Source organism: Stenella coeruleoalba (genome assembly GCF_951394435.1).
Source record: "Stenella coeruleoalba genome assembly, chromosome: 20".
Taxonomy (NCBI): domain Eukaryota; kingdom Metazoa; phylum Chordata; class Mammalia; order Artiodactyla; family Delphinidae; genus Stenella; species Stenella coeruleoalba.
Genome location: NC_137166.1, coordinates 19286252 through 19311011, shown reverse-complemented (window position 1 = coordinate 19311011; position 24760 = coordinate 19286252). Strand labels below are relative to the sequence as shown.

General features: G+C 53.2%; 1 protein-coding gene and 1 long non-coding RNA gene across 4 annotated transcripts; one reads left to right on the top strand and one right to left on the bottom strand.

Moving 5' to 3' along the window:
- Positions 1-319: 319 nt before the first annotated feature.
- Positions 320-20125, top strand: SLC9A5 (solute carrier family 9 member A5; the record flags this gene model as incomplete). 3 transcript variants are annotated; one of them, XM_079906465.1, is made up of 16 exons in its annotated part: positions 320-595; positions 4032-4314; positions 5481-5644; positions 5795-5873; positions 6191-6368; positions 6947-7167; positions 7641-7843; positions 8070-8159; positions 8257-8327; positions 9076-9205; positions 9692-9780; positions 9942-10068; positions 14114-14284; positions 14822-14891; positions 15560-15694; positions 18583-20125. In XM_079906465.1, 16 exons carry the CDS (start codon positions 320-322, stop codon positions 19053-19055), a joined length of 2760 nt encoding a protein of 919 aa, XP_079762591.1. In that variant the 3' UTR covers positions 19056-20125. The 3 variants fall into 3 exon arrangements, with proteins under 3 accessions (XP_079762591.1, XP_079762592.1, XP_079762593.1); XM_079906466.1 differs by lacking the exon at positions 320-595 and adding an exon at positions 659-1143 and having other exon boundaries at positions 4012-4314; XM_079906467.1 differs by lacking the exons at positions 320-595; positions 14114-14284; positions 14822-14891; positions 15560-15694 and adding an exon at positions 659-1143 and having other exon boundaries at positions 4012-4314; positions 18583-18884.
- On the bottom strand, positions 9394-24630 carry LOC307178358. Its single transcript, XR_013825182.1, has 3 exons — positions 24498-24630; positions 20239-20318; positions 9394-9499 (listed from the first exon to the last, which is right to left on the bottom strand). It is a non-coding gene; the product is annotated as an uncharacterized lncRNA (long non-coding RNA).
- Positions 24631-24760: the final 130 nt, after the last annotated feature.

The window sequence follows — 24760 nt, the reverse complement described above, 5'->3', positions numbered from 1 at the left end:
GTTGCCCTTCAGCTTGAATGAAAAGTGGAAACGGTCCTTTTCAGTTTGGGGCAAGATAAGCCGAATGCCCCCTCAGGTTTGGGGAAGAGGTTGGGTGGATCCCTCTTAGTTTGAAGGGAATCGATAGACTGTGGTTTCCATAGTTTAGGGAAGAAGATACGTTTCCTTCATTGTCTCATGGAAAAGGTGAGAAGCGTTCACTGTAGTTTAAGGGAAAGGGAGGCCGGCTGTCCCTCGGTTTGGTAAATGAAGAGGAACAGCCTCCTATTCAGCCTGGAATGAGCTGGGTCCAATCTGGGCCTTGGGATTTCTGGGGACGATGGGGACAGTTGTCCCTCACGGCTTTCTAAAACGGGCCCAGTGCGCGTGCGCAGCTCTGGTCTGGGCGGGGACCCGAAGGGGGCCCCTCCAGTCTGCACCCGGCAGCGCCGGAGCCCGCGGCCTCGGTATCGGGGACCGGCTGCTGGCTGCTGACAGCACTCACTCTCGGTGGCGGGGCCGCGCTCCTCCCGCCTGGACCCCGCCCCCCGGCAGACCCCGGTCACTCCAGCGGCTGGCCGTCGCCACAGTCGCCACCGGCTGGTGGAATGCAGAGGTGCCCCTGGAGGGCTGTGGCCGCTCACAGCTCTGAATCCGGGTCGGGGGAGGTTTTGGGAGAGTTTGGGGGAGCGCGCTTGAAGGAATAGGTTGCAGGACTTGGGGAAGGGCTGCACTGGGGAATTTCCAGAGTCGGGACTGCTTTAGAGCGGAGGGCAGGCGTCCGCACTCACGGACGCCCGGGGCAGGGTCTCGGAGTCCGGACCTGGCTTGGGGGTATCGGAGCCGGGATTGGGGGGAGCGGGCCCCACGTGCCTGTGACGCGGGGGCGGCCGGTAGGCGGCGGCGGCGGCGGCGGCGACGCGGGGCCGGCGGCCGTGCGGTGCCGGGAGGGCTGCTAGGCAGGCGGCAGGATGCTGCGCGCCGCACTGCCGCTGCTCTGGCTGCCCCTGGCGGGGGCGGGAGCAACCGAAGAGCCCACCCAGGAGCCGGGGTCGCCGGGTGAGCCTCCCCCAGGGTTGGCGCTCTTCCGCTGGCAGTGGCACGAGGTGGAGGCGCCCTACCTGGTAGCCCTCTGGATCCTGGTGGCCAGCCTGGCTAAAATCGGTGAGTGCGTGTGTGCGTGCGCCAGGGCCGGCGGCCGTCATTGGACCCGCCCCCAACCCCTAGTCCCCAGATCCGGGCCGGCTTCTTGCAGAGTGCCCCGACCTAGCTTCCGATTCCACAAATCCAGGCTCTCACATTGTTTCTGCGCCTCCTCTTGTTGATCTCCCTCCTCCCCTTCTCCTCGAGTGGGAGCCCTGAGGATTTGCCTTCTCAAAGGGCTGCCCCAGCTCTCTCCAGCCCCATCCCTAGATTCCTTTGCCCTTTCCTCTCTTCTCCTTGAAGTAAGCTCTTTGATCTGGGCTCTCCTCCACCAATCCCCAGCCTCCTAAAAGCTTCTGTCAGCAGTGAAGACGTGTGGGGACACTGAGGGGATGGTGTTCTCCTACAAACCCAGGCATCCTGGTTCTGAGGAAGCAGCCTTCCCTGGAGGCCACTGCCAAGTGTCCATTCTCTTGGGATACTAAACTGCCACTTTTCCTCTATCCCCCCTCTGCTCCCCTAAAGGTGCCCCCTTCTTGTGCCTAGCTGTGCCCCCCGCCCCAATTCAGGTCTACCTTCTTCCCACCTCAGGATATAAGAAACTTCCATTTATTGGGGCTTTATACTCTGCACTGCCTGCACTAGATGCTTTCATACATCCAGTCTCCTTCAGTCTGCACAATAAAGGTTGTGCTTCAGACTCCTTTCCTTGAATAGAGCTGCTTTTCCTTGCCTCTGCCCCTTCCTCCCCACTTCTGAGCAGCCAGTGGTCCCTCCTCCCACCACAGACCCTCCTCCCTCTCCCTGTTGTGCAGGCTCTGCTGTGGGGGTGACTAATTATAGCTGAGCCGTTGCTACTCACTCCCCATCTATGCAGGCACAGCCTGTACTCCAGTCTCACCAATACAGTCTTCATGTAGGAATCACACAGTCTAGGATTTGCCCCCTTCTCCCCCCAGGGACACAGCTGGGGGTGGGGGCTGGGCAGGAACAGAAGAACTCTCCACTCTGCTGTGGCAGCCCATTAATAATGGAAAATGGGGCTTGAAATGCCCTCAGGGAGCCTAGTGCTGTCAGAGAACAGCTTTTGTGAAGGGTTTTTACTGGGATTAATACATGCTCTGGAGATAAGGATGGAATAAAGTCCCTGAAGGAGAGGAAAGGGGGACCAAAGGTAGGGATGAGTGTGGGAAGAGCTATGGCTGAGCTCACCTTAGGGCCTGGCAGCAATGAGAGCAAGGTGGGAGGAGCCTCAGATTTGGGAGCCAAGAATTGGGTTTGCTGAGAAGTCTGCCAGTTGGAGAGTTCCTGTCTTATTTAGGGTTTACAGCAATGACTGTAGCTTCCCCCATAAATCATAGTGCTTTTTCTAGCTTGGATGACATCTCCTATGGAGGTAGAAGAGAGCCTTTTTCTCATCAAACAAAACAAAACAAAACAAAATCCTTGGGAATGGGGGCAGGGGAGATGGGTAGAATGTTCAGAGATACCTTCCCCCAGCTTCATTACCAGGAGATTTTTTTTTTTCCTTTTATTCACCAAATATTTATGTAGATCCCACCATGTGCCAGGCACTGCCCTAGGCTCTCTGGGTACAGCTTCCAAAGGGCACTGTCTTGGCATTGGGTCTCACACAGCCTAACGCAGAGGCTTCCCTCACTACCCACCACTCTAGGGATTGTCTGGGGAGAGGTGCTCATCTGGTCTCAGGTCCCAAGGGAAAGCCAAAACAGTTTATATTAGGAGGCAAAGGTAGGAGTGGCAATAGCGCTAGAAAACCTCCTCTTCTTTCCTAGGGACAGATCTGTCATTATTTTCTCCCAGAGTCATATTGAATTAACATTTGCTGAGATCCTATTATGTGTCTGACATTCTGCTAGGAAAATTCACACTATATCATTTTATCCTCACCCTGTGTGATGGGCATCTTTTCCCATATTACAGGAGAAGAAATTGAAATTCAGGTAAATTAAATAATTTGCCTGAGATCACACAATTAGGAAGGAATGGAGCCAGAAGAAGAACTGGATCTCTGACTGCTAAACTTAATGCTTTTTAAACTACTGAGTCCTTAGTGAGCCTATATAATGAAAAGCACATTGGGCTAGGAGGTCTACAGTGCTCCTAGGAGGTATGTTATGCATTATGGTCTAGCTCGAGAGGCAGGGCACAATAATATAATAATAGGTAACATTTATAGAGTGCTTACTGTAAACCACTGGGCTAAGTGCTTTTGAGTAGACTGCCTTACTTAAACCTCACAACAATCCTATGAGATCATTACTGTTTTTATCCCCATTTTACTGATGGGAAAACTGAAAGTCAAAGAGGTGAAGTTATTTGCTCCAAGGTCACAGAACTAGTAAATGGAAGAGCTAGGCTTTAAACCCAGGCAGCCTGACTCCAGAGGTCCTGATTTTTACAGCTGAGTTATGCATAAAAATATACCTAGTATTTGCTGAGATTCAAATAATGGCAATGGATAAGGGAGATCAGAGAAAGGTGAGGTCCTTCAAGGATGAGGGTAGAGAGGGGGCATTTCCAGAGGTGGAAAAAAGTAAGCAAAGGTCTAGGTTACCATGACAGGAGCACCAAGAAACAGACAACTTCGGCTGCAGTGGGGGATTTGAAGCCCTGGAGGCTGGAGATTCTAGCAGTCCTGAATGTTTCTTCTTCCTTGGTCCCAGTGTCAGGGGTCTTGACCTTGAATAAACTTCTAAGACTGGGAGGTTATAGGCCACTGTGTGTGTGTGTGTGTGTGTGTGTGTGTGTGTGTGTGTGTGTGTGTGTGTGTGTGTGTGTGTGTGTGTGTGTGTGCGCGCGCGCGCGCGCGCGCAGCGCGCACGCATCCCATAAGCTGATACCTCTTGCCCTCTTCTTGCATTGTAGTGTTTCACTTGTCTCGGAAGGTGACGTCTCTGGTCCCTGAGAGCTGCCTGCTGATATTGCTGGGACTGGTGCTGGGGGGCATTGTCTTGGCTGTGGCCAAGAAAGCTGAATACCAGCTGGAGCCAGGCACCTTCTTCCTCTTCCTGTTGCCTCCTATCGTGCTGGACTCGGGCTATTTCATGCCTAGCCGGCTATTCTTTGACAACCTGGGCGCCATCCTCACCTACGCTGTGGTGGGCACACTCTGGAATGCCTTCACGACAGGTGCTGCCCTCTGGGGCCTGCAGCAGGCTGGACTTGTGGGTGAGTGACCTTAAGACCTGGACTGGTAGCGGGAGGCTATGCCAGCCTCATCACCCAACTCCCTTCTCCTCCAGCTCTGAAGATCCTGTGTTGATGACAGCCATGCCCTGAGAGCTCCATCTTAGGTCCCTCCCAACTGGAGTGTGAGGCAATACTCCAGATGGGCCTTCAGCCTTCATTTAGGTCCCTGCCAGATGAGTCTGGGCTTCTGCAGATGACAGCTGCGTAGGGGCCTGGCTCCCAGCTGTGTGTGGGCTGCCAAGGCTGGGACTCTGGCTGCCTCCTGCCCTGATACCATACTGCCACTTGCCAGCCTGGCTCCCCTGAGGCACAGCTCACCTTTCCTGTGAGGGCTCTGCCCAGGTCACATCAGGGTGGTTTTCTGTTTTTATTATTATTTTTAATAAATACATATTATACATCCACAGAATGCAAGACACTACACTGGGTGTTCTCTCTTTACTCATCCCACTGGCTCTTCATAGCAACCTTGCTGGGGTTATAATTTGTCCCACTTTAATGGATGAGGAAATAGAGGCCCTTAAACTCAGTCGGTATCAGGTCCAAAGTGAGCAGGAGAAGTCTGTTTTCCTGAGGCTCTTTGCCTTCAGGCTGCCCTGTCCTGCTCCCTTCTTCCTCATTCCCTGGCCCCCAAATCCATTCAACCCTGAATGTTGATAATTCAGACGTGTCGAATTCCTTAGGCTGAGAACCACCGGTGTGGGAGAAAGCACTCTCTTTCGTTCTTCTCCCGAATAAAGCCAGTCAGCAGCCAATTTCCACCTGCTGGTGGTTATTATTACTGTTGCTGCAGCTCTTACTGTCAGTGCCACCTTAGCTTTCCAGGTTACATAGAGCTCTCGTAGCCATCTCCTGCGTGATTTTCGCAGCAGTACTGTTAGGCAGGCACATGAGGAGGCATGGCCTATGAGAAGTCATGTGACAATGACAGTGCCAACATCACAGAGCTGGTAAGTGGCAAAGGCAGGCCTTAGGCTCAAGACCTAAGGTCTCCTGACCTGCAGGCCGACGCTCTCTTCACCGTCCCAGGTCCTCTCTGGGGCTACTTGTTTTAACAGTGGGGCTGGAGTCTGGGCTTGTCACAGGGACTGCTGTAGGCAGTTCAGTACCTCACCACTTGCTGTCCCTCATCTGTCCCTCGAAAGCCCCTAGAGTGCAGGCTGGCTTGCTGGACTTCCTGCTGTTCGGGAGCCTCATCTCAGCAGTGGACCCCGTGGCCGTGTTGGCTGTCTTTGAGGAGGTGCACGTCAACGAGACCCTCTTTATCATCGTCTTCGGCGAGTCCCTGCTCAACGATGCAGTTACTGTGGTGAGAGCGCTCGGCTCGCTGCCGTTCCTTGACCCCAGGCTGCCATGCTCTGACCAGGCCCCACTCCTCCCCCGGCCCTGCCTCGCCGTCTCCACGCAGTCCAGGCTGCCACCTCCCCCCGCCGCTCCTGATGCTCCTCTTCTCGCTTAGGTGCTGTACAAGGTCTGCAACTCTTTTGTGGAGATGGGCTCTGCCAACGTGCAGGCCACTGACTACCTGAAGGGAGTCGGTCAGTATTTCCTCCCTCTTGGCGGGCACTGGAGGTCTGCCTCCCCTGGGTTGCTGAGCCCCTGCCCCCCACCGCGTCAGGACAGAGGACGCTGCTCGGGTTGCCTCATTCCCTTCCCTCATGTATGGAGAAATAGGGCCCTGAGAACCTGAGAAGGAGGGCCTTTCCTGGAATCCTAGCTCTGGGACCCTGACCCCTGGGGAGCACAGTGGGCATGCACAGTGGGCATCATCCTCCACTCCCTGCCAGGCAGCAGTCTTGTCAGCCCTGGTGGGGTCCGGGCCAGGGGTCATGCTGACAACCCACTCCTCCCCCAGCCTCCTTGTTTGTGGTCAGTCTGGGCGGGGCAGCCGTGGGCTTAGTCTTTGCCTTCCTCCTGGCCCTGACCACACGCTTCACCAAGCGGGTCCGCATCATCGAGCCTCTGCTGGTCTTCCTCCTCGCCTACGCAGCCTACCTTACTGCTGAAATGGCCTCGCTCTCCGCCATTCTTGCGTGAGTCCTGGGGGCCTTGCAGGCAGGCAGCTGGGAGGGGGCACTGGAGATGGTCGCCCTCACATGGACAGAAGCAGGACCCGGAGGAGTCCATAGGTCTCCCTGAGCCCTTGTGGGAGTGGGAGCTTCAGACTCCCCTGGGGAGATACTAAGCCTCAGGTAACATTCCAGGACCTGCCTCTAGGGCTGTCCTGGGCACCCCAGAACCCAAAATTCCTCTGCTTAAAGTGCTCTCTGGGGTGTAGGCTGAGCTGGAAGTGGACTTTGAGGCCTGGTGCTACTGGCTCTGGTGGCCACAGAACTCTAAAAGGTGCCTCACACAGTGCGCTAGTCAGAGCATGTTTCTCCCACCTTCCCCCTCCAGAAGGCACCGAGAGGGAAGCCTGGAGATTCGGACCCGTTTATCCCAGGACCACCACTACCTACCCTTGGATGGTCTCCATGCCTCCCTGGGCTTTGGCTCTGAGAATCTGACATCCTGTGATGGGCAACACCCTCTCCTGTGCATGCTCAAACCCCAAGGGCTGTGCTTCCTGTGGCCCCTCCTCACTCGCCCTGACTCTCCATTCCTCTCCCAGGGTGACTATGTGTGGCCTGGGCTGTAAGAAGTACGTGGAGGCCAACATCTCCCATAAGTCCCGCACAGCTGTCAAGTACACAATGAAGACTCTAGCCAGCTGCGCTGAGACCATCATCTTCATGCTGCTTGGCATCTCGGCCGTGGACTCTTCCAAGTGGGCCTGGGACTCTGGGCTGGTGCTGGGCACCCTCTTCTTCATCCTGTTCTTCCGAGCCCTCGGTATTGCCGGCACCCTCTGCTTTCCCACCCTCCTTCCTGCCCACCCTCCCAGCTCATCTCCCAGTCTGAGTCCACATCCTTGTCAACAATTTCTAAGCCTCCCCTTATTGCTCACCCCTCCCAGCCCTTGTCAGACCTTAGCCCAGATACTTGGTGCCATCCATGCCCAGTGCCCTCCACTCCTGCTGCAGGCGTGCCCTCCAACACCCTGCTCCCACTGGCCTCCCTCCTGCTGCAGGCGTGCCCTCCAACACCCTGCTCCCACTGGCCTCCCTCCTGCTGCAGGCGTGCCCTCCAACACCCTGCTCCTACTGGCCTCCCTCCTGCTGCAGGCATGCCCTCCAACACCCTGCTCCCACTGGCCTCCCTCCTGCTGTAGGCGTGCCCTCCAACACCCTGCTCCCACTGGCCTCCCTCCTGCTGCAGGCGTGCCCTCCAACACCCTGCTCCCACTGGCCTCCCTCCTGCTGCAGGCGTAGTCCTGCAGACGTGGGTGTTGAATCAGTTCCGGCTGGTCCCTCTGGACAAGATTGACCAGGTGGTGATGTCCTATGGGGGCCTGCGGGGGGCTGTGGCCTTCGCTCTCGTCATCCTCCTGGACAGGACCAAGATCCCTGCCAAGGACTACTTTGTAGCCACCACTATTGTGGTGGTCTTCTTCACAGTCATCGTGCAGGTGGGAGCGCCCACGAGGCTGGATGGGGAGAGGGTCTGGCAGGCCCTGGGGGAGGCTTAGAGCCTATGGGAGAGGGGCTCCTCTTCCTCTTGTGGGAGGCAGGGGGGCCTGACTTCCCAGACCTTGAGTGCAGTGAGGTGGGGATACAGAAGCTGAAGCCTAACTATGAGGAGGGAAAGGCAGCAGGGACTGGACAGGGCAGGGCTCACTGGCTGCCTGTCCGTAGGGCCTGACCATCAAGCCACTGGTCAAGTGGCTGAAGGTGAAGAGGAGTGAGCATCACAAACCTACCCTGAACCAGGAGCTGCATGAGCACGTGGGTACCAGAACCCCATCCCTCCGCCTGTCCCTCTCTCCCTTCTCCTATTTTGAGCAGAGTCCTGATCCGGTCCCCCTACCCACCCCCCTTCTAGACTTTTGACCACATTCTGGCTGCAGTGGAGGACGTTGTGGGGCACCATGGCTATCACTACTGGAGGGACAGGTGAGGGAGCTGCCCCGAGGCTCCTTCAGCAGCGGCAGCCTCACCAGCCAGGGCAGCATGGGGGATGTGCACACTTCTGAGGAGGGACACAGTCAGGCTCAGGCTGGGCAACTTCTTCCTGAAGCCCTTCGGGCAGTACTGGCAGTACTGGTGTCCCAGTACTCTCAGGATAAGACAAGGCTCCCCAGTGAGGCCTGCGCAGCTCTGCCCTGCATGGTCTGGCACCTCCAGACACCAGCCGCATTGTGCTCAGCTGTGTCTTTGACTATCTGTCTGCCAATGAAATGAACCCTGTTTTAGAAACTCAGAACCCACCATGCTCCCCCGGCCCTGGCCACTGGGACCTGTGCACATGTTGTTCTTTCTACTAGAACATTCCTTTGCCTCCCTCTCACCTACTTAACCTCTATTCATCCTTCAGATCTTACCACAGGCATCAAGTCCTTAGGGAGGTTTCCCTGGCCTCCCTGACTAGGACAAATCCCTATCATACTCTATAATTATCCTTTATAGTTCTTACCATGGTTGTAATTTTACAGTTATATGTAATAACTTCATTAATGTCAGGCTTTCCTACAACACTGTCAGTTCCATAAGGGCAGGGACCAGCTTCAAGATTCTCCCTGACTGATGCCCACACCAAGAGACATAGGCCCAGCGCTGGCGGTGCCCCTGCCCTGTCTGAGGAAGGGCCAGCCGCCCAGGCCTTGGGGATGGCACTCAGGACCGGGCCTGGCATCCTCTGTAGGTGGGAGCAGTTTGATAAGAAGTACCTGAGTCAGCTGTTGATGCGGCGGTCAGCCTACCGCATCCGGGACCAGATTTGGGATGTGTACTACAGACTCAACATCCGGGATGCCATCAGCTTCGTGGACCAGGTGGGCCGGCAGACAATGGTGGGTGGGCAGGTGGCCAGCAGGGCAAGGCAGGAAGCGGTGACAAGCAGGCAGGCCCTGAGCAGGGAGCTGGGAATTCCCAGCAGACTCCATAGTCTTGTGAAGTGGCAGCTGCAGGAACGGGCCTGGCCTGATGCTGACATGTAGAGTCTAGCAGGCAGTACAGGAAGGTGGGAAACAGCTGGACTCTGGAGTCAGGAGATGTGGTTCAGTTCTTATCATCTCACGCTTGTGACCTTGGGTAAGTCACTTGTCCTCTCGGAGCCTCAGTTTCAACTGTTAAGAAAGCACGAGTAAAAGTACCTCTGTCAGAGTTTTGTAGATTCAGTATAAAAAGTGCCTAGCACAGTCCCTGGAACTTCAAAAGAGCAAAGTGTGTTAACCATTGTTATTCTTTTTATTACCCTCTGATTGTCTGGGCCACCTTTCATCTGATTGCCATTTTGACCTCTGACTTGGCCCCTGCAGGGAGGCCACGTCTTGTCCTCCACCGGGCTCACTCTGCCCTCTATGCCCAGCCGCAATTCTGTGGCAGAGACCTCTGTCACCAACCTGCTGTAAGTCCTTGAGCCCCCTTCCCCTTCCTCAAGCTCCTCTCTATTGCGCCCTCTCTCTGAATCCCTACTGGGCAAGATTTGTGAGCACCTTTGCTTCTGCCCTTCCCCTGGCCTGTGCCTCCTGGCCCGTCCCTAGCACACGTGTCTCCTCCCTCCTGCAGGAGGGAGAGTGGCAGTGGAGCATGTCTGGATCTGCAGGTGATTGACACAGTACGCAGCGGCCGGGACCGTGAGGATGCTGTGATGCACCACCTGCTCTGTGGAGGCCTTTACAAACCTCGCTACAGGGTGAGAACAGGCAGGGCAGAGTTCTGAGGGGGAGCATTGTCTGGGGAGGCCACAATGGAAGGCTCAAGAGGCAGCTGGCACCAGCTTGTGGAGAGCTATGGATGCCCAGTTGAGGAGTGTGGGCTTCATCTTGTTGGTTATAACCTTTAGTTTTTTGTTTTTGTTTTTTTTTTGAGAAAGGTTGGCCTGTTACAAGAGCTGTTTAAGAATGTCTTCTCTGGTAGCAGAGGGCAGATCAAACTGGAGGGGGGTGAGTTGAGAGGCTGGGAGAGCCAGTTGGGAAGCTGGAGTGAACCACTGTGGATTAGACCTGGGTGGTCGGAAGGGAGAGGAGCACAAAGAACTGTGTGATCAGCCAGGAAGGGGAGAGCAGGAGATCCAGAGGGCTTGATGGGGTCACAGAACAGGAGTGCTGAGGAAGCCGCCTGCAGGACCACCTTAACCTGGGGGAGGCAGACATCTGTTTTAGGTAATGTGAGTTTAGTCCAATGCAGGTCATGAAGCTTTGGGGTCGGAAAGGCCCAACCCATACAGGAAGGAATCTGTTGCAACCCCACAAGGGGGCAGCAAGCCATTACCCTGAACCTTTTTGAAATGAGAAGCCAGCTGTTACCATTCTTGGCAGCTTTAACAGTCAAGGCTGTTTCTACCGCTGAGACAGATTGGTTTCCTTTAATTTTCTCCCACTGGTCCTGATTTGACTCTCTGCAGCTCTGCAGAGTAAGTCTGCAAAGGTTTCAAAATGTCTTCCTCCCACACAGGCCTCCTTGCCCTCAGGCCAGCAGCTCCTGTCCTTGGTGTGTCTTCTTTAGTCATCAGAAATGAGGGCTCTTGGAGTTCTCTGGTAGCCTAGTGGTTAGGACTCTGGGCTTTCACTGCCGTGGCCTGGGTTTGGCACAGGGGCTCTTTCACCTTTCTAGTTCTGGAACTTGCCATTCTCTTCCCACAGCCCAGAATCCCTCCAGCTTTGGCTCACCACCCTGAGGCCCCATATTGTCCTTACAGTCAGGCAACCCACCATGTCTTCCTCAGTTAATGGCTATTAAACCCTGTTGCATCCAACCTGTGGGGTTTTTTGTTTGTTTGTTTTTTGGTTTCGTTTACTTTTTTCTTACGGAAAATCTCTGTCGTTCAGAAAACTAGAGAGAATAACTCATTTAACCACCACTCACCTCCAATAATTTTCAATGCATGGTCAATTCTGTTACATTCTGTCCCCCCCTACGCCCCAGCTACACTTTATTATCTTACAGCAAACTCCAGACATCATATCATCTCTATTTCCATATGTATCTCTAGGTGGCAAGAATTCTTTAAAAAAAAAAAGCCATAGTACCCTTATCACTTACAACAAATAACAGTGATTCCTTCTCACCTCAAATATCCAGCCAGTGGTCAATAAATACCTTTTTCCAGCTGGTTTGTTCAAGTCAGGATCCAAATAAAGTCCACAGTTTGCATTTAGTAAACATGTCTCTATTTTTTAAAAAAAATCGGTGATAGTTTTGTCTTCCTTTTTTTCTCATTATTTACTTATTGAAGAAACTGGATCCATTATCTCAGAGAATGTTCCATTTTACAGATTCTGATTGTATTCCAGTGGTGGTGTTTAACATGTTCCTCTACATACTGTATTTCTTGGTAGTTAAATCTGGAGGCCCGGTTGTATTCAGGAACATTCGATAGGTGTGCTATGTATTTCTTATTGTATTACATCAGGAAGTACATAATGACTGACTGTCTGTGGATGTGTGTGTGTAAGATTGGTCAATGGTTCAGTCCAACCAGTTCTTGTGAAGTCAATTAAAAAAAAAACTGGATTAAGATTGTGCTTATCCCTGTTAAATGTCATCTTATTTGATTTAGCCCATCATTCCATTGTTTGGATCCCATGTCTGCCACCAAATATCTCCTCAGATTCACATCATAGGAAAATTTGCTAAGCCTGTTAACTTTGTAGTCATCAAAATCAACATACAAATGTTGAACAGGATAGAGCTGAGGACAGAGCCCTGTGGCATGCTACTAAAGACTTTCCTCCAGACTGACCTTGATCAACAATTTTTTGGGTATGGTTACTCAACCAGTTCTAAATCCACTTAGTTATGCCAGAACACCATAATTCCTCATGTTCTTCACAGAAATATCATCAGAGAGAGACAGAAGTATCTAGTATGCAGTTAGAAACATAAGATTATAGTTTAGGAGAGAGATACGGGCTGGAGATAAAGATTTGGAAGCAATCTGTATCAGAGGTTTCCTGGCCTGGCTACATCAGAATCTCCCAGGGAGCTTGCTAGAATACATATTCCTGGCTTCTCCTGGAGAGTCTGATCCTATAGTGTGCAATGGGATGAGGAATCTGCTCTTAATAAGTCCCCTGAGGGGATTCACATGTAGCTGGTCTGATGGCTGATGTTTGGGAAACACAGATGTATCCCTGGGCTAGCTGGCGCTGAGAGAGGACACTTTCACTGGGGAGGGCATTTAGAGGGGAGAGAGGGGGGCCAAGGACAACACTGAGGAATGCACATGTAAGAAAAGGAAGGGGAGCCAGCGGAGGAGAGAGAAGGAGCCCTTGGAGGGGCAGTAGCAGATGGTGGCTCGGAGGCCTGGGGCATAAGGAGGGCTGGACGTTGCACAGATGTTGCCTAACCAGAGGCCATGGCACTGCTGACCAGGGAGAAAGCAGCACACTGAAGTTGCAATCAGGCAAACCCCCCTGGAGCTGTATTTTTTTTTTTAGTTTGCATTTCTTTTTTTATTTTTTTTTAACATCTTTATTGGAGTATAATTGCTTTATAATGGTGTGTTAGTTTCTGCTTTATAACAAAGTGAATCAGCTATACATGTACATGGAGCTGTTTCTCTGATAGTCAAGGAATGGGTACTAGGGGAAGTGTCAGAATGTAAGTGTAAAAGTCTGGCAGCAAAAGCGAGGCAATGGTATCAATGGAAAGGCCTTTTTCAAGGAGGTAAGGGCAGGAGCATGCTTAAAAGCAGAGGGAGGGGGGCCAGTGTCGATGGAAGGATTGAAGATGCAGGAGTGGAGGACCGGGAGGGAGGAGGGAGCAGAGCAGGGAACTGCTGGAGGCAGGGAGTGAGCTAAGCAAAGCGGAGGCCTGGGTTGGGGAGTGAGGAGCCCTGTGAAGGAGCTGGGCCCCCGCATGCCCAGGAGAGAGGGGCACCTCTGTGTGAGCGTGTAGAAGAGGGCAGCTGGGAGGAGACTTAAAGGGGGCTCTTAGATCCAGCTCAGGGAAGCATGAAATATGAGGCAAAGGAAAGGGACCAGACTGGGGATGTGAGGCAAGACAAATGATTGGGAACATGCGGGCAGTACTTTGGGGGGTTACCACTAGGTAATGAAAAGGCCTCTCGGCAGTCAAGGGCAGAGGTGGAGACAGTCTAAGTGAGTGTGTAGTGGGCTTGGTCTTTATGAGAAAGAGTTGGAAAGAGGAGATGGGGGTGGTCCTGAACTGGACACCAATTCAGGTATCATGGGACTGAGGGGGTCGAAGGTATCAAGAGAGGGAGTCATGGAAGTTCAAAGTGCAGCCTGCGGAGTCACGGTGGTGGCTGGAGAACTGGCTAGCTGGAGAGTTCCAGCTGGACAGAGAGTCCTGTGTAGTTAAAAGGAGGCAAATGGGCCAGGCATGTGGACCAGGCTCAGATAAACAGAGGTGCAAAGAAGGAAATGCCCCCCTTGGCCTCACAGTAGCCCTGAGGGACAAGACACAGGGTCCCCTGCCTCTTGTCACGTCAGATCAGAGAGAACTGGGAGAGGGCAGTAGGGAATACGGAAAGCCAAATTTGAGGAAACAGGTTCTGGGATAAAGGAAAGTTTTCCCCCAGTGAACTGAGCATATAGAGAGTATAGAGTCTGGCTGGGTCCCTACTGTATTTTTTGTTTTGTTTTTTCAATCCATGGCTAGTTCTGGCAACAGTGGGCCAGCAGGAGCTATGGTGAACATGGGGCTGTGGCCTGGGGTCCCTGTGGGAGGCCAGGACACCCAGCCTCACGGCAGGGCGGGGCTGTCATTGTCAGTACAAAGCCAGCTGCAGCCGCCACTTCATCTCTGAGGATGCGCAGGAGCGCCAGGACAAGGAGGTCTTCCAGCAGAACATGAAGCGGCGGCTGGAGTCCTTTAAGTCCACCAAGCACAACATCTGCTTCACCAAGAGCAAGCCACGACCCCGCAAGGCCGGCCGCAAGAAGGCATGTGCTTTCTCTGGGACTCCTGTCTGCAGCTGCAGGCTGACGGCACGCAGTTTTGAGCTCCCAAGTATTGGAATCCAGCCTAGGGGGCCCCCCTAGATGGATAATTCTCAGGGACTTGGGGGCTGTAGCAGCTTGGGTTCCCTTTTGCATCTTCCTGGAGCCCCAGAAGGGGAAGGCAAGGGCTTCAGAAGGAGATCAGCCTCTTGTCCATGTGGTCACATGCTGGGAGGCAGCAGGACCACCTACCAGAGGTGAAATGGGCAGGAGAAAGGCAGATTCCTCGTTGGGGGGACTCCATGAGCTCCTTATTCAGCCCAAGCTGACGTACTGAGTGTCCTTGCTGGGGCATGTCAGACTCCACACTTGCAGGGGTGGGGGTGGGGGTGGGGTCAAGGGATGGTAGAACCATTGGGATTGACAGATTCCCTTCCCTGCTGCATCAGGAAGACCTGTCCTGTTGACCCCACCAGACGACAGGGTTGGAGTTTGGAGCCAGGGCCAGAGGCTTAGGGTTTTTTGTTTTTTGGTCCTTAGAAGGATGGCATGGCTAACACGGAGGCTACAAATGGGAAACCTCCTCGAGACCTGGGCTTCCAGGACACAGGCAAGCAGGGAGTGGGGTGGAGTTGAGGATGGGATAGGGAGGGAAAGGGCAGGGGCCCATCAGCCAGAAGCCTGAAGGACCTCCTCTGTACAGCATTCAATACCATAAACTGGGGCTCTTCCCCTCAGGGACTAGATGGGCATACTTGATTTCAAAGCTAACATATCTAAGCAGTTATTAGACATCTGTGACATCAGATAGCCAACTACAGGTTACAGGCCTTGAGGACTTGGAGAAGGTGTCATAAAAGGGGGAGCTTGGTCTGGGCCTTGAAGGATGGGTGAACCCTGGTGTCCCCGTCTATAAAACCAGGAGTTTGGATGAGCTGCACACTGATGGGCCTTCCAGCCCTCCAGATGTTTGTGCTTCCAGTTGACGATGGGATCTGGGGCTGAGAGATGATGGGGGAGCTGGAAAGTGTGACTCTCCTTATGGTTTCCTCTGAGGACTTGGCTTTCCCTGTTGCCTCCTTCAGCTCTGCAGCCCCACCTCCCTTCCTCTCAAACACCCAACTCCACAGGCCAGTGCTGTAACAGCCACAGGACAAAGCAGGTGTCCCTGCCAACTGCGGGCTCTACCTGGGTGGACAGGGGGTCCGGCTTGGGGTTGTGCGGTACCAAGAGGCAGCTGCTGGTGGCCAACCCCACTCGGCTCTTGTCCCTCTCCAGCTGCTGTGATATTAACCGTAGAGTCTGAGGAGGAGGAGGACAGCGACAGTTCGGAGACAGAGAAGGAGGACGATGAAGGGATCATCTTTGTGGCTCGGGCTACCAGTGAGGTTCTCCAAGAGGGCAAAGTTTCAGGTAATGGCTTCCTCCCGCCTACCTCCCTCTGGAACTGTGCAGCTGGTTTCCTCCCCCTTCACTGATGGCCCTACTCCAGACAATACCTCTTCCTATTCGCTCATTTATTCACCAACCAGCATTTACTGGGCATCTCCTTTATGTCAGACACCTGACATACATGATCTGATTCAATCCTCACAACAACCAAGATGGGGAAACTGAGCTCAAAGGAATTTGGGACTTGTCCAGAGCCAGCAGAACCAGAATTTGAACCTGACCCACCCGATTCAAAGCCCAAAGCCTTTTTACTGCCATGCCGCCTCCCTTTACTCTCTGGCGAGAAACACAAGGTGACAAGCAAACCTAACACCAGGCTCCGTTGTGACCCATGCTCAGCACACCAGCCCTCAGGTACAGACCCGGTGAGGGTGGCAGCCTGACCTGAGAGAGGAGCCTGAGTTGGCTCAAGCACCCTAGGTGTCTTTTAAAAAACATATTATAGAAAATTTCAAAATATACAATAGACAGAATAGTAAAATAAACTTCCCATCTATCCACCAGCCAGCTTCAATAATTATCTACTCCTAACCAATCTTATTTCATCCATACCCCTCACTATGCCCCTCTCTTCACTGGATTCTTTTGAAGCAAATCTCAAATATCATTATCACTTTATCAAAAAATACTTCAGCATGTATCTCTAAAAGATAAAGATTCTTCTTAAAAATATAACCACAATACCATTATCATATCCAAAATCTTTGTTATCAGATATCCAGTCAGTGTTCAAGTTTCCCTGATTATCTTAATATTTTTTTACAGTAGGTTTGTTCAAATAAAAATCCAGACAAGACCCACCCATGAAATCTGTTGATAAGTCTCTTTTAATCTACAGCGGTGATTCTTAAGAGGGTAGTGGTGGAGGGATTTTGCCCTCTAGGGGATTGTCTGGAGACATCTTGGGTGGTCACAGCTGGAGGGCTACCTCTGCAGTGAGTGGGTAGAGGCCAGGGATGCTGGTAAACATCCTACCATGCACAGGACAGCCCCCCTACAACAAAGTATCTCTTCCAACCTGTCAATAATGTCAAGTCTGAAAAACCCTGATTTATAGGTTCCCCCCACCAATACCTTTTTTTCTTCCACTGGATTTATTGAAATAACCTGATTCTTTGTCCCCCAGTCTTTCCTTGTCTGGATTTTGCTGATTGCATCCCCAAAGCATCATTTAATATGTTTCACTGACCCTTATATTTCCTCTAAACCAATAATTAAATCCAGATCAGATCTGGTAAGCATACTTCATAGGTGTACCTCCTATTGCATTCATCACACCAGGAGGCATCTGGGTGTCTCTCTTTTTGTGAGGTTAACGTTGATAACTGGATTTAGCTGTTGTTGGCTTGATCCGTCCATTATCAAGTTCCCTGTCAACTTTTCATCAGACAGTCTTGGCAGCCACTGGTGATCACTGCCAGATCCAGCATTTCATTAGGGGCTGCACAGTGGTGATAGTCTATGTCTCTTTTTTCATCTGCATTGATTAACAGTAATTCTTCTATAAAAAAAACTTCCCTTCATCAATTACTTAGTTACTTTGAGGTACAGTTCACATAGGGAAGAATGGATAAATGCTTGAATTTTTCATTTTATTTATCAGTTTTCATACCAACAGTTAGTTCCCCAGCATCCTCTAAAGGTGAACACTGAAGTTTTTTTTAAAATTAATTAATTAATTAATTAATTTTTGGCTGTGTTGGGTCTTCGTTGCTGTGCACAGGCTTTCTCTAGTTGTGGTGTGCGGGCTTCTCATTGCCGTGGCTTCTCTTGTTGCGGAGCACGGGCTCTAGGCGCATAGGCTTCAGTAGTTGTGGCACGTGGGCTCAGTAGTTGTGGCTCGCGGGATCTAGAGCTCAGGCTCAGTAGTTGTGGCGCACGGGCTTAGTTGCTCCGTGGCATGTGGGATCTTCCCGGGCCAGGGCTCGAACCCATGTCCCCTGCATTAGCAGGTGGATCCTTAACCACTGCGCCACCACGGAAGCCCAACACTGAAGTTTTTCGTTTAGTTTTTGTTGTTGTTAAAATTCAATCCAGCATCCCAAGTCTTTCAAGAGAGGTAGTTTTACTTTCAATCACAGAATTAATACATTTCATAACATACTCAGTCAAGAGTTTTGGAGTGCTCAGGACTTTATCAATGAGCAGACACATACTGAGCACCTATTATACACAAGGCATTGAGCTTGACTTTGGAGAACAAGGGGTGGTAGGTGGCCAGAGGGCTGCTCTTCCCCAGGTTTCCTCTTTCAGAACCTCAGACTTCCTGTAATGCAGCGGCCAGGCCTTCCATGCTGGCTGCCAGCAATTCTGGGATTCTCAGGTCCTCTGGGCTCTGGCATCCCCCTCGCCGGCACAGCTTTAGCCTGTTGTTAGGTTCACATGAGCTCACACTCCTGGACTCTGTCGCACCAAAGGGCTGTGGTGGGAACTCAGGCAAGGAGCCCAGTGGCCAAGCCTCAAGATCTTCCTCACTCCGCTGCTGTCTCACCCTGGGATGGGGCTTGGCAGGATGTGGTTTAAGACTAGCACTGCAAGTTGGGTGAGGGCTGATCGTAGATGGGTTTTTTCTTGCCTTGATCCCGCTTTCTCTTGCTTTAGTTATTTTCACTTGTTCAATAGGTATTTGTTGAGCAACTGCTATGTGCCCAGCCCTGTGCTAGGTGCTGGGCATACTATGGGGAGCAAAACCAGCTGTGGCGCTTCCACGCGGCAAGGCATGCATCAAAAAACTGCACACGTGGGTGTTATGTGGCAACTGTGGAGTGAACTGATTTATTGAAAGTGTGCTTATACTTGAGAAAGATTCCACTGGATTGGTAATGAGTGCATGTGTACTCTGTCCCCAGGGAGCCTTGAGGTGTGTCCAAGCCCACGCATCATACCCCCTTCCCCAACCTGTGCAGAGAAGGAGCTGCCCTGGAAGAGTGGGCAGGGGGACCTGGCAGTCTACGTGTCCTCAGAGACCACCAAGATTGTGCCCGTGGACATGCAGACAGGCTGGAACCAAAGCATCTCGTCCCTGGAGAGCCTGGCATCCCCGCCCTGTACCCAGGCCCCACCTATGACCCGCCTGCCTCCCCGCTCACTGGTCACTGAAGAGCCCCAGGCCCCTCTCAACCTGCCTTCTGATCTACGCCCTAGCTTTGCCTTTCCCACGAGCCTGGCCAAGGCTGGCCGCTCTCACAGCGAGAGCAGCGCTGACATCCCCCAGCAGCAGGAGCTGCAGCCCCTCATGGGACACGAGGACCACACTCATCTCAGCCCAGGCACCGCCAACTCCCACTGGTGCATCCAGTTCAACAGAGGTGGCCGGCTGTAGCCCAGGGACTCGAGGAGGAGCAGGGGGCCGAGCCCCTGTGGAAACCTTCCCTGCACAATGGGCAGAGGAGCCCACTCAACCTGACATGGGGCTAGAGGGGCCTGGACTGAAGTAGCAACTGGGCTCCCTTGGGGCAGGTCAGAAGGGTCTCCTGGGCTGGTCCTCACAGGGACCTTTTTCACCACTCTCCCTGCTTCTAACTCCTGCCACTTTCCCTTTCAGTAAGGCCCTTACCCTGGCTCAAGACCCAGTCCAGAGCTTCTAGGGGCAAGGCCCAGAGATGCAGGTAGTTGATGCCCCTTCCCCAGAGGATCCTCATGGGGTGACTCTACGCAGATGTTCTTGCCCCCAAAGCAAGGGCATCATTCCTCAGCTGACACTGGCCTTTCCTGCCCTCCATCTCCTCCCTAGCGCCAGTGCAAGGACAGGACCCTGGCAGAAGGCTCCACGAGGGGCTGGTCCTCAGAGGGTATGGGGTGGGAGGTGCAGCAGGCTTTGCTGCCCTGTTGGGTCAGCTACCCATAATCAATTTGTTTAGGGCAGTGGGAATCTGTCTCCACTCCTTGCTTTATCTCCTTCCCTTTGCTGCCAGTCACTGGGGCAATAGTTCCTCCTTTTCCAGGACTATGGCCACAGGGCTGGGCCAGGGTTCACAAGAGGGCTGCTTCTTAGCCAGGGTTACTCTGAGGGATCTGCTGCTCTGTGTCCAAGTTTGGACCTTTCAGATCCTTGGGTCTGGGTTTTATGAGGAGGGGAGACGATGGTCTCTGGGCTCCCACCCACATTGTCACCTTGTTATTCCCCAAACAGGAAAGGAGCCAGGTATCCCAGGGCCACTGCTCCACTGCTCTGGGGCTGGGATGTCTGGCTGCAGTGGTAAGGGGCTGACTGGGTGGCAGGTGACTTTCCTGGGGTTAGCGCCTGCCCTGTATTTTGTACTTTGAACCTAAGATACATTAAACATCTCTTGGATGGATGCGTGTCCTGTGTCCATGTGTCTGGGGGTTCTGGGGTGTGGGCAGGAGGCAAGAGGGCAGGTGGTGAGGGAGATGGAAACTGCCAACTCCCTGCCCCAGGGCTTCCTGGATAGAGAATGGGGGGGGGGGGTCCTGGGGTCCTGGGAAGGACTGTTAGGCCCTATGGCCCTCCCTCCCTCCTCTCCCATTCCTTCCCAATACGTCACCTTACAGGATGCCTGCAGTCCGGGGGATTGCTGTATGGGCACAGGGTCACAGAACTGGGAGTCCACAAAATGGGAACAACCTGTAGGAAAAGAGACCCCAGAGGTCAGGTGCCAAGGTGCCCAAAGATGCAGCCACCACACACCGGGACCGGACAAGCCTTCCTTAAACACCTGGAGGGAGGTGTAGGACAAATGAACAGAAGTGTTCTGCACCTGGCGGGTGGGAGGACAATCTCAAGGGAGCTGGTTACCTTGAGTGTTTCTGACACAAATTGGATACTGTGGGGTCCAGAAACATTTAGGGACAGAAATCCCTGATAACAGCAGACCCAGATTCAATTTCCACTGTGCTGGAGAATTAAAAAAAAAAAAAAAAAGTATCTATCTGTATTGACACCTAACACACACACCATAAAATTCACCCACTTAGAATGCACAGTTCAGTGGTCTTTAACATATTCACAGAGTTGTACAACCCTCACCACAGCCTTAGTTTAGAATGTTTTCATTGTCCCCAAAAGAAACTACCATCAGCCGTCACTCCTCACCCTCTGCCTAGCCCTAGGTAATCACCACCCTGTGCGTAATCTTTACAGATCTGAAGGACCCAACACACTGCAAAGGTTACAAATTTAGTCAACATTTTTTCTGTGTCACGCCTGGGGAAGGTGTGAAGAGAAGGAAGAGTGACTTTTAGGCTTTGCCCTCACACTGCTTATAGTCGGCAGTGTTAAGGCCCAGCTGGTTAGTCCCAGCTCTCACTCACTGGCTATGTTATCTTAGGTATGTCACATATTCTCTCTGAGCCTCAGTGTCTTCATCTCTAAAATGAGGTAACAATCATACTTACTTCATAAGGTTGCTGTCTGGATTAGCTGATGAAATGGAAAAACCTAGTACACAGCCTGGCCCATGGTAAGGGATTATGTTTGTCATCATTGGTGTCACATTACAAGCCAAGGAACATATGAGGCCTTGAGGAAATCTGGGAGGGCTTTGGGAGGAGCATGAGTGTGTGTGTGTGTGGAGGGGCTCTGACAACATGGGCAAAATTGCATGGGTGCATTCTAGGTGGGAAGAGCAGCGTGAATAAAAGATATCTGGAGCACACATGGTGAAAAACAAGGAGCAGTGGGTGATGTGCTGGGGACAGACCAGCCAGGGACACAAAGGCTTGGGTGGGGTAACCCCACTGAGTTTTGGAGGTGGCAGAAAGCCAGTCTGGAGAATTATGATCTGGGGAGTGTGGGCAGTGATGCGCATTAGGGAGCTCGAATGTAGCTGGTGCCAGGTGGAGGATGTGTGAAACCCCACGTGGAGGAAGGGTTGGTAGGAGGAAAGGCTAGAAATGGAAGACCTGTTGGGAGGCTCCTCCAGCAGCCCAGGGATGTGAAGGTGCTTGTGCTGAAGAGGGCAGGCAGCCATTCTCAGACCTCAGTATCACTGGGAGCTTGTCAAACACAGATTCCTGGGCCTACACCTAAGGTTCTGACTCAGTAGGTCTACGGGAGCCCAGCCATTTGTAATCTTAACCAGGTCTCCAGAGGAAGGTGGTCCAGACACCACATCCTTCAAAAATTACGAGATTAGAAAGGTTTAGAAATAAAATCCCCATCATCAGACAACTGATGGTGTAGGGGAGGGGGGTGCAGAGGGGCTCCTGGGCCTGGAGCTGGGTAAAAGAAAGGGGGGACTTCCAGGCAAATAGGGTTGGTCAGAGATGAGCAGACTGAGGGTAAGAAAGCAGGTGAGCACAGCCGGGAGGAGGCAGGCACCTGGGATGCAGGAGAGCAAGCAAGTCACCACCTGACTAGGCAGGATGGCAGAAGTGGCCTCCAGTGCCTTGAAGGAGGAAGGATTTTGACCTGGTGAGATGGACATGGGCATACCAGGTACAGGAGACAGTTTGAGACAAGACTTGTGATCAGATGAGTTTTCCAGGCCTGTGTAAGAGCTGGTCAGGAAGGCTGTGATGCCTCTAGAAGGTCTTGAAGACCACACTAAGGAGTCTGGAGTTATTCAGGCCAGAGGTGAGAGAGATCTGGAGGGTTTAGGGTATCTGTCAACTTAACTGTCTGGGGCAGTACTAAAAAGGGTATGCAAGGTTTGGGATGGAATGAGGGCAATGATTGTGGATCTCTTATCACTAGGCTCCTTGAGGCACAGAGCTCCCACTTCATTTTTGGTTGAGTCATGTTGGTAAGAAATGCAAAGCTGAGGGAAGGCTGGGGAAGGGGCAGGGGAGGGAGGCCTATCCCCATTTTATGATCTCAGTGGAAAAGGCTGCTGTGAGTAGATTTTGCTGCCAGGAGAGCCACAGAGATGGGCCCCATGAGTCATTGTTCAGTCCTGCAAGCTCAGCCCACAGAGCCTGCTGTGGTCATTGGCACAGGCTGGCTCCAGGCCCAGCCCCCAGTGCTCCCCACTAGGCTCAGTTTGTCCCCATTTCTATCTGTATCTTTGCCATCCTGGGGCTGTGCATTCTGCAGCTCTTTGCCTCTTCTGCATCCCTTTCAGACCGAGCCTCTGAATCTGTCTCCATTTGTGACTCTGGTTTACACCTGGCTCATAAATGGGGAACCTCAGGAGGACAGGGGTAGTGCGACCAGTCTCAGGCACCCCTCAACATTTATTCCAGGCCCTGTGCTAGGTGCTAGAAGTATAGAAGTGGATAAAACACAGTCTGTCTTCGCAAAGCTTACAGCATACATTCTATGTACAGTGAATAAACCAAGGCCTGGCCCTGCTGCTGAATCAGTCTGTCTGCCTGCGCTCAGGGGTGCTGGGGTCAGTTATGGCCTGTGGCTTGAGGTCTCTCTTAGCACTGGAGGAGTACATGTGCCTGCCAGCAGGTTCAACCAGCTCTTAGGGCTCACAGGGGGCCTGGCTGGTAGGTGGGGGTGGGCAGACAGTGGGCAGCAGAAGGGGAGGGAGGGAGCTGGAGGCAGTGACTCAGTGGGGCGGCTCTAGGACAGCTGGGGAGGGAGCCAAGGTTGGTCCTGATGCTCGCTGAAGCTAGAGGAGGGTGGGATGAGAGGGCCTGCTGGGGGTTGGGGATGGAGCAGGACAACTCCAAGGCTCCTCACTCACAGCCAGATCCCCTCATGGAGAAGGCTCCTGGGCAGCTGCTCTGAGAACCTGGACTTGGTGCTGACGTGGCAGCTGCGATGGTGGGGAGGGGAGGATTGCTATTGTTCCCTCTGTGCCTGCTTCTGATGCCCAGGTTCCCTCCTCTGGCAGCTTCCCTGGGCTCATGAAGGAGGTGACTACCTTAGAGCCAGGGAAGCCACTGCACCCACTGCCCTCTCCCCACAAGGAACCAAGGGCCTAAGCATGTTATGGTACAGCAGGCCCACATGCACCAAAGGGACTTCACACCTCAGAGCTGGGAGAGATCTCACAGGTCAACTGTCCAAGTGACTTCACCAGTTCAGGGTCCCTTGAGGATGAGGATGAAATGAGGGGCAGGACACGAACACCGCCCAAGAGCTGACAGCAAGGGGACCTTCGACATACAGGATCTTTCCTAGTTCTCGGGGCAATCCCAGGAGGAAAGAATGACTTTCTTTTCTTTTTTCTTCCTTTTTTTTTTTTACAGGTGAGAAAGATGAGGCTCAAAGACAACTGAGTTGCTGGAGCTCACCCATCAGGTAAGTGGAAGAGCAGAGCTGGTCCTCTGGTTCCAGAATCCTGACCTCAGTCTCAGCCTCCTCGGTGGGATTTTGTGGGAGGGGTGTGGGGCTGGGGAGGCAGTGTATATGAAAGAACTGCAGGAACGCAAGCGCAAGCGAGTGGTGGGGCTGGGCCTGGCGGATTGGTGGATTCCTGGCAGGTCTGGGTCAGCTCCCACCACAGAGCCCCTCCCTGCCTCCTCCTTCTCTCTAACCCAAACAGCAGCCCATCATGGGATAATAGAACCTGGCTCTTGGTGCCTGGGACTGAGGACTGGAAGGAAGATGGGGTCTGCAACGGAAGGGCCCCTCCCTCCCACCCTCCATGAAGATACCCCTATTGGCTGCCAGCAGCACCAAGCAGCTGGCCTGGGTTTAGGGTGTCTTCCTAGAGGCCTCCTGGGCCCTTGGGCCCACACTTTTCTTCTCCCAGCTGACAGGAACGAGTGCTCCTTGTCTTGCTGAGGGAGGCTGTGGTAGGGCTCCCCGCATCCTGCGTGCACTCAAGAGCAGAAGCGCCCCCCTCCCCTACGCCGCCACCCTGCAAGCCCCTTCCCTCAGCCCCAGGCGGACCCCTTGCTCACTCACCCTCGCGCACCTACGCCGCCTTCCCCAGCGGAGGAGCGCTTCCGGCGCGCTGAGCAGGCGCGGTGGGAAGGCCGTTGGTCGCTGCCCCAACCGGCGAACTGAGAAGCCAAGTCAGAGTCAGCGGGGTCTTGGGCGGCGGCGCGAGGGAGGGCGGTGAAGCTGAGGCGTCCGGGCCCGCGGGGGACGAGGGGGTGGATGGGCCAGGGGCGCTGCGAGAGCCCGCGTTTTCGCGCTTTCCGGCCGGCTCAGGCGGCTGCCGTCGG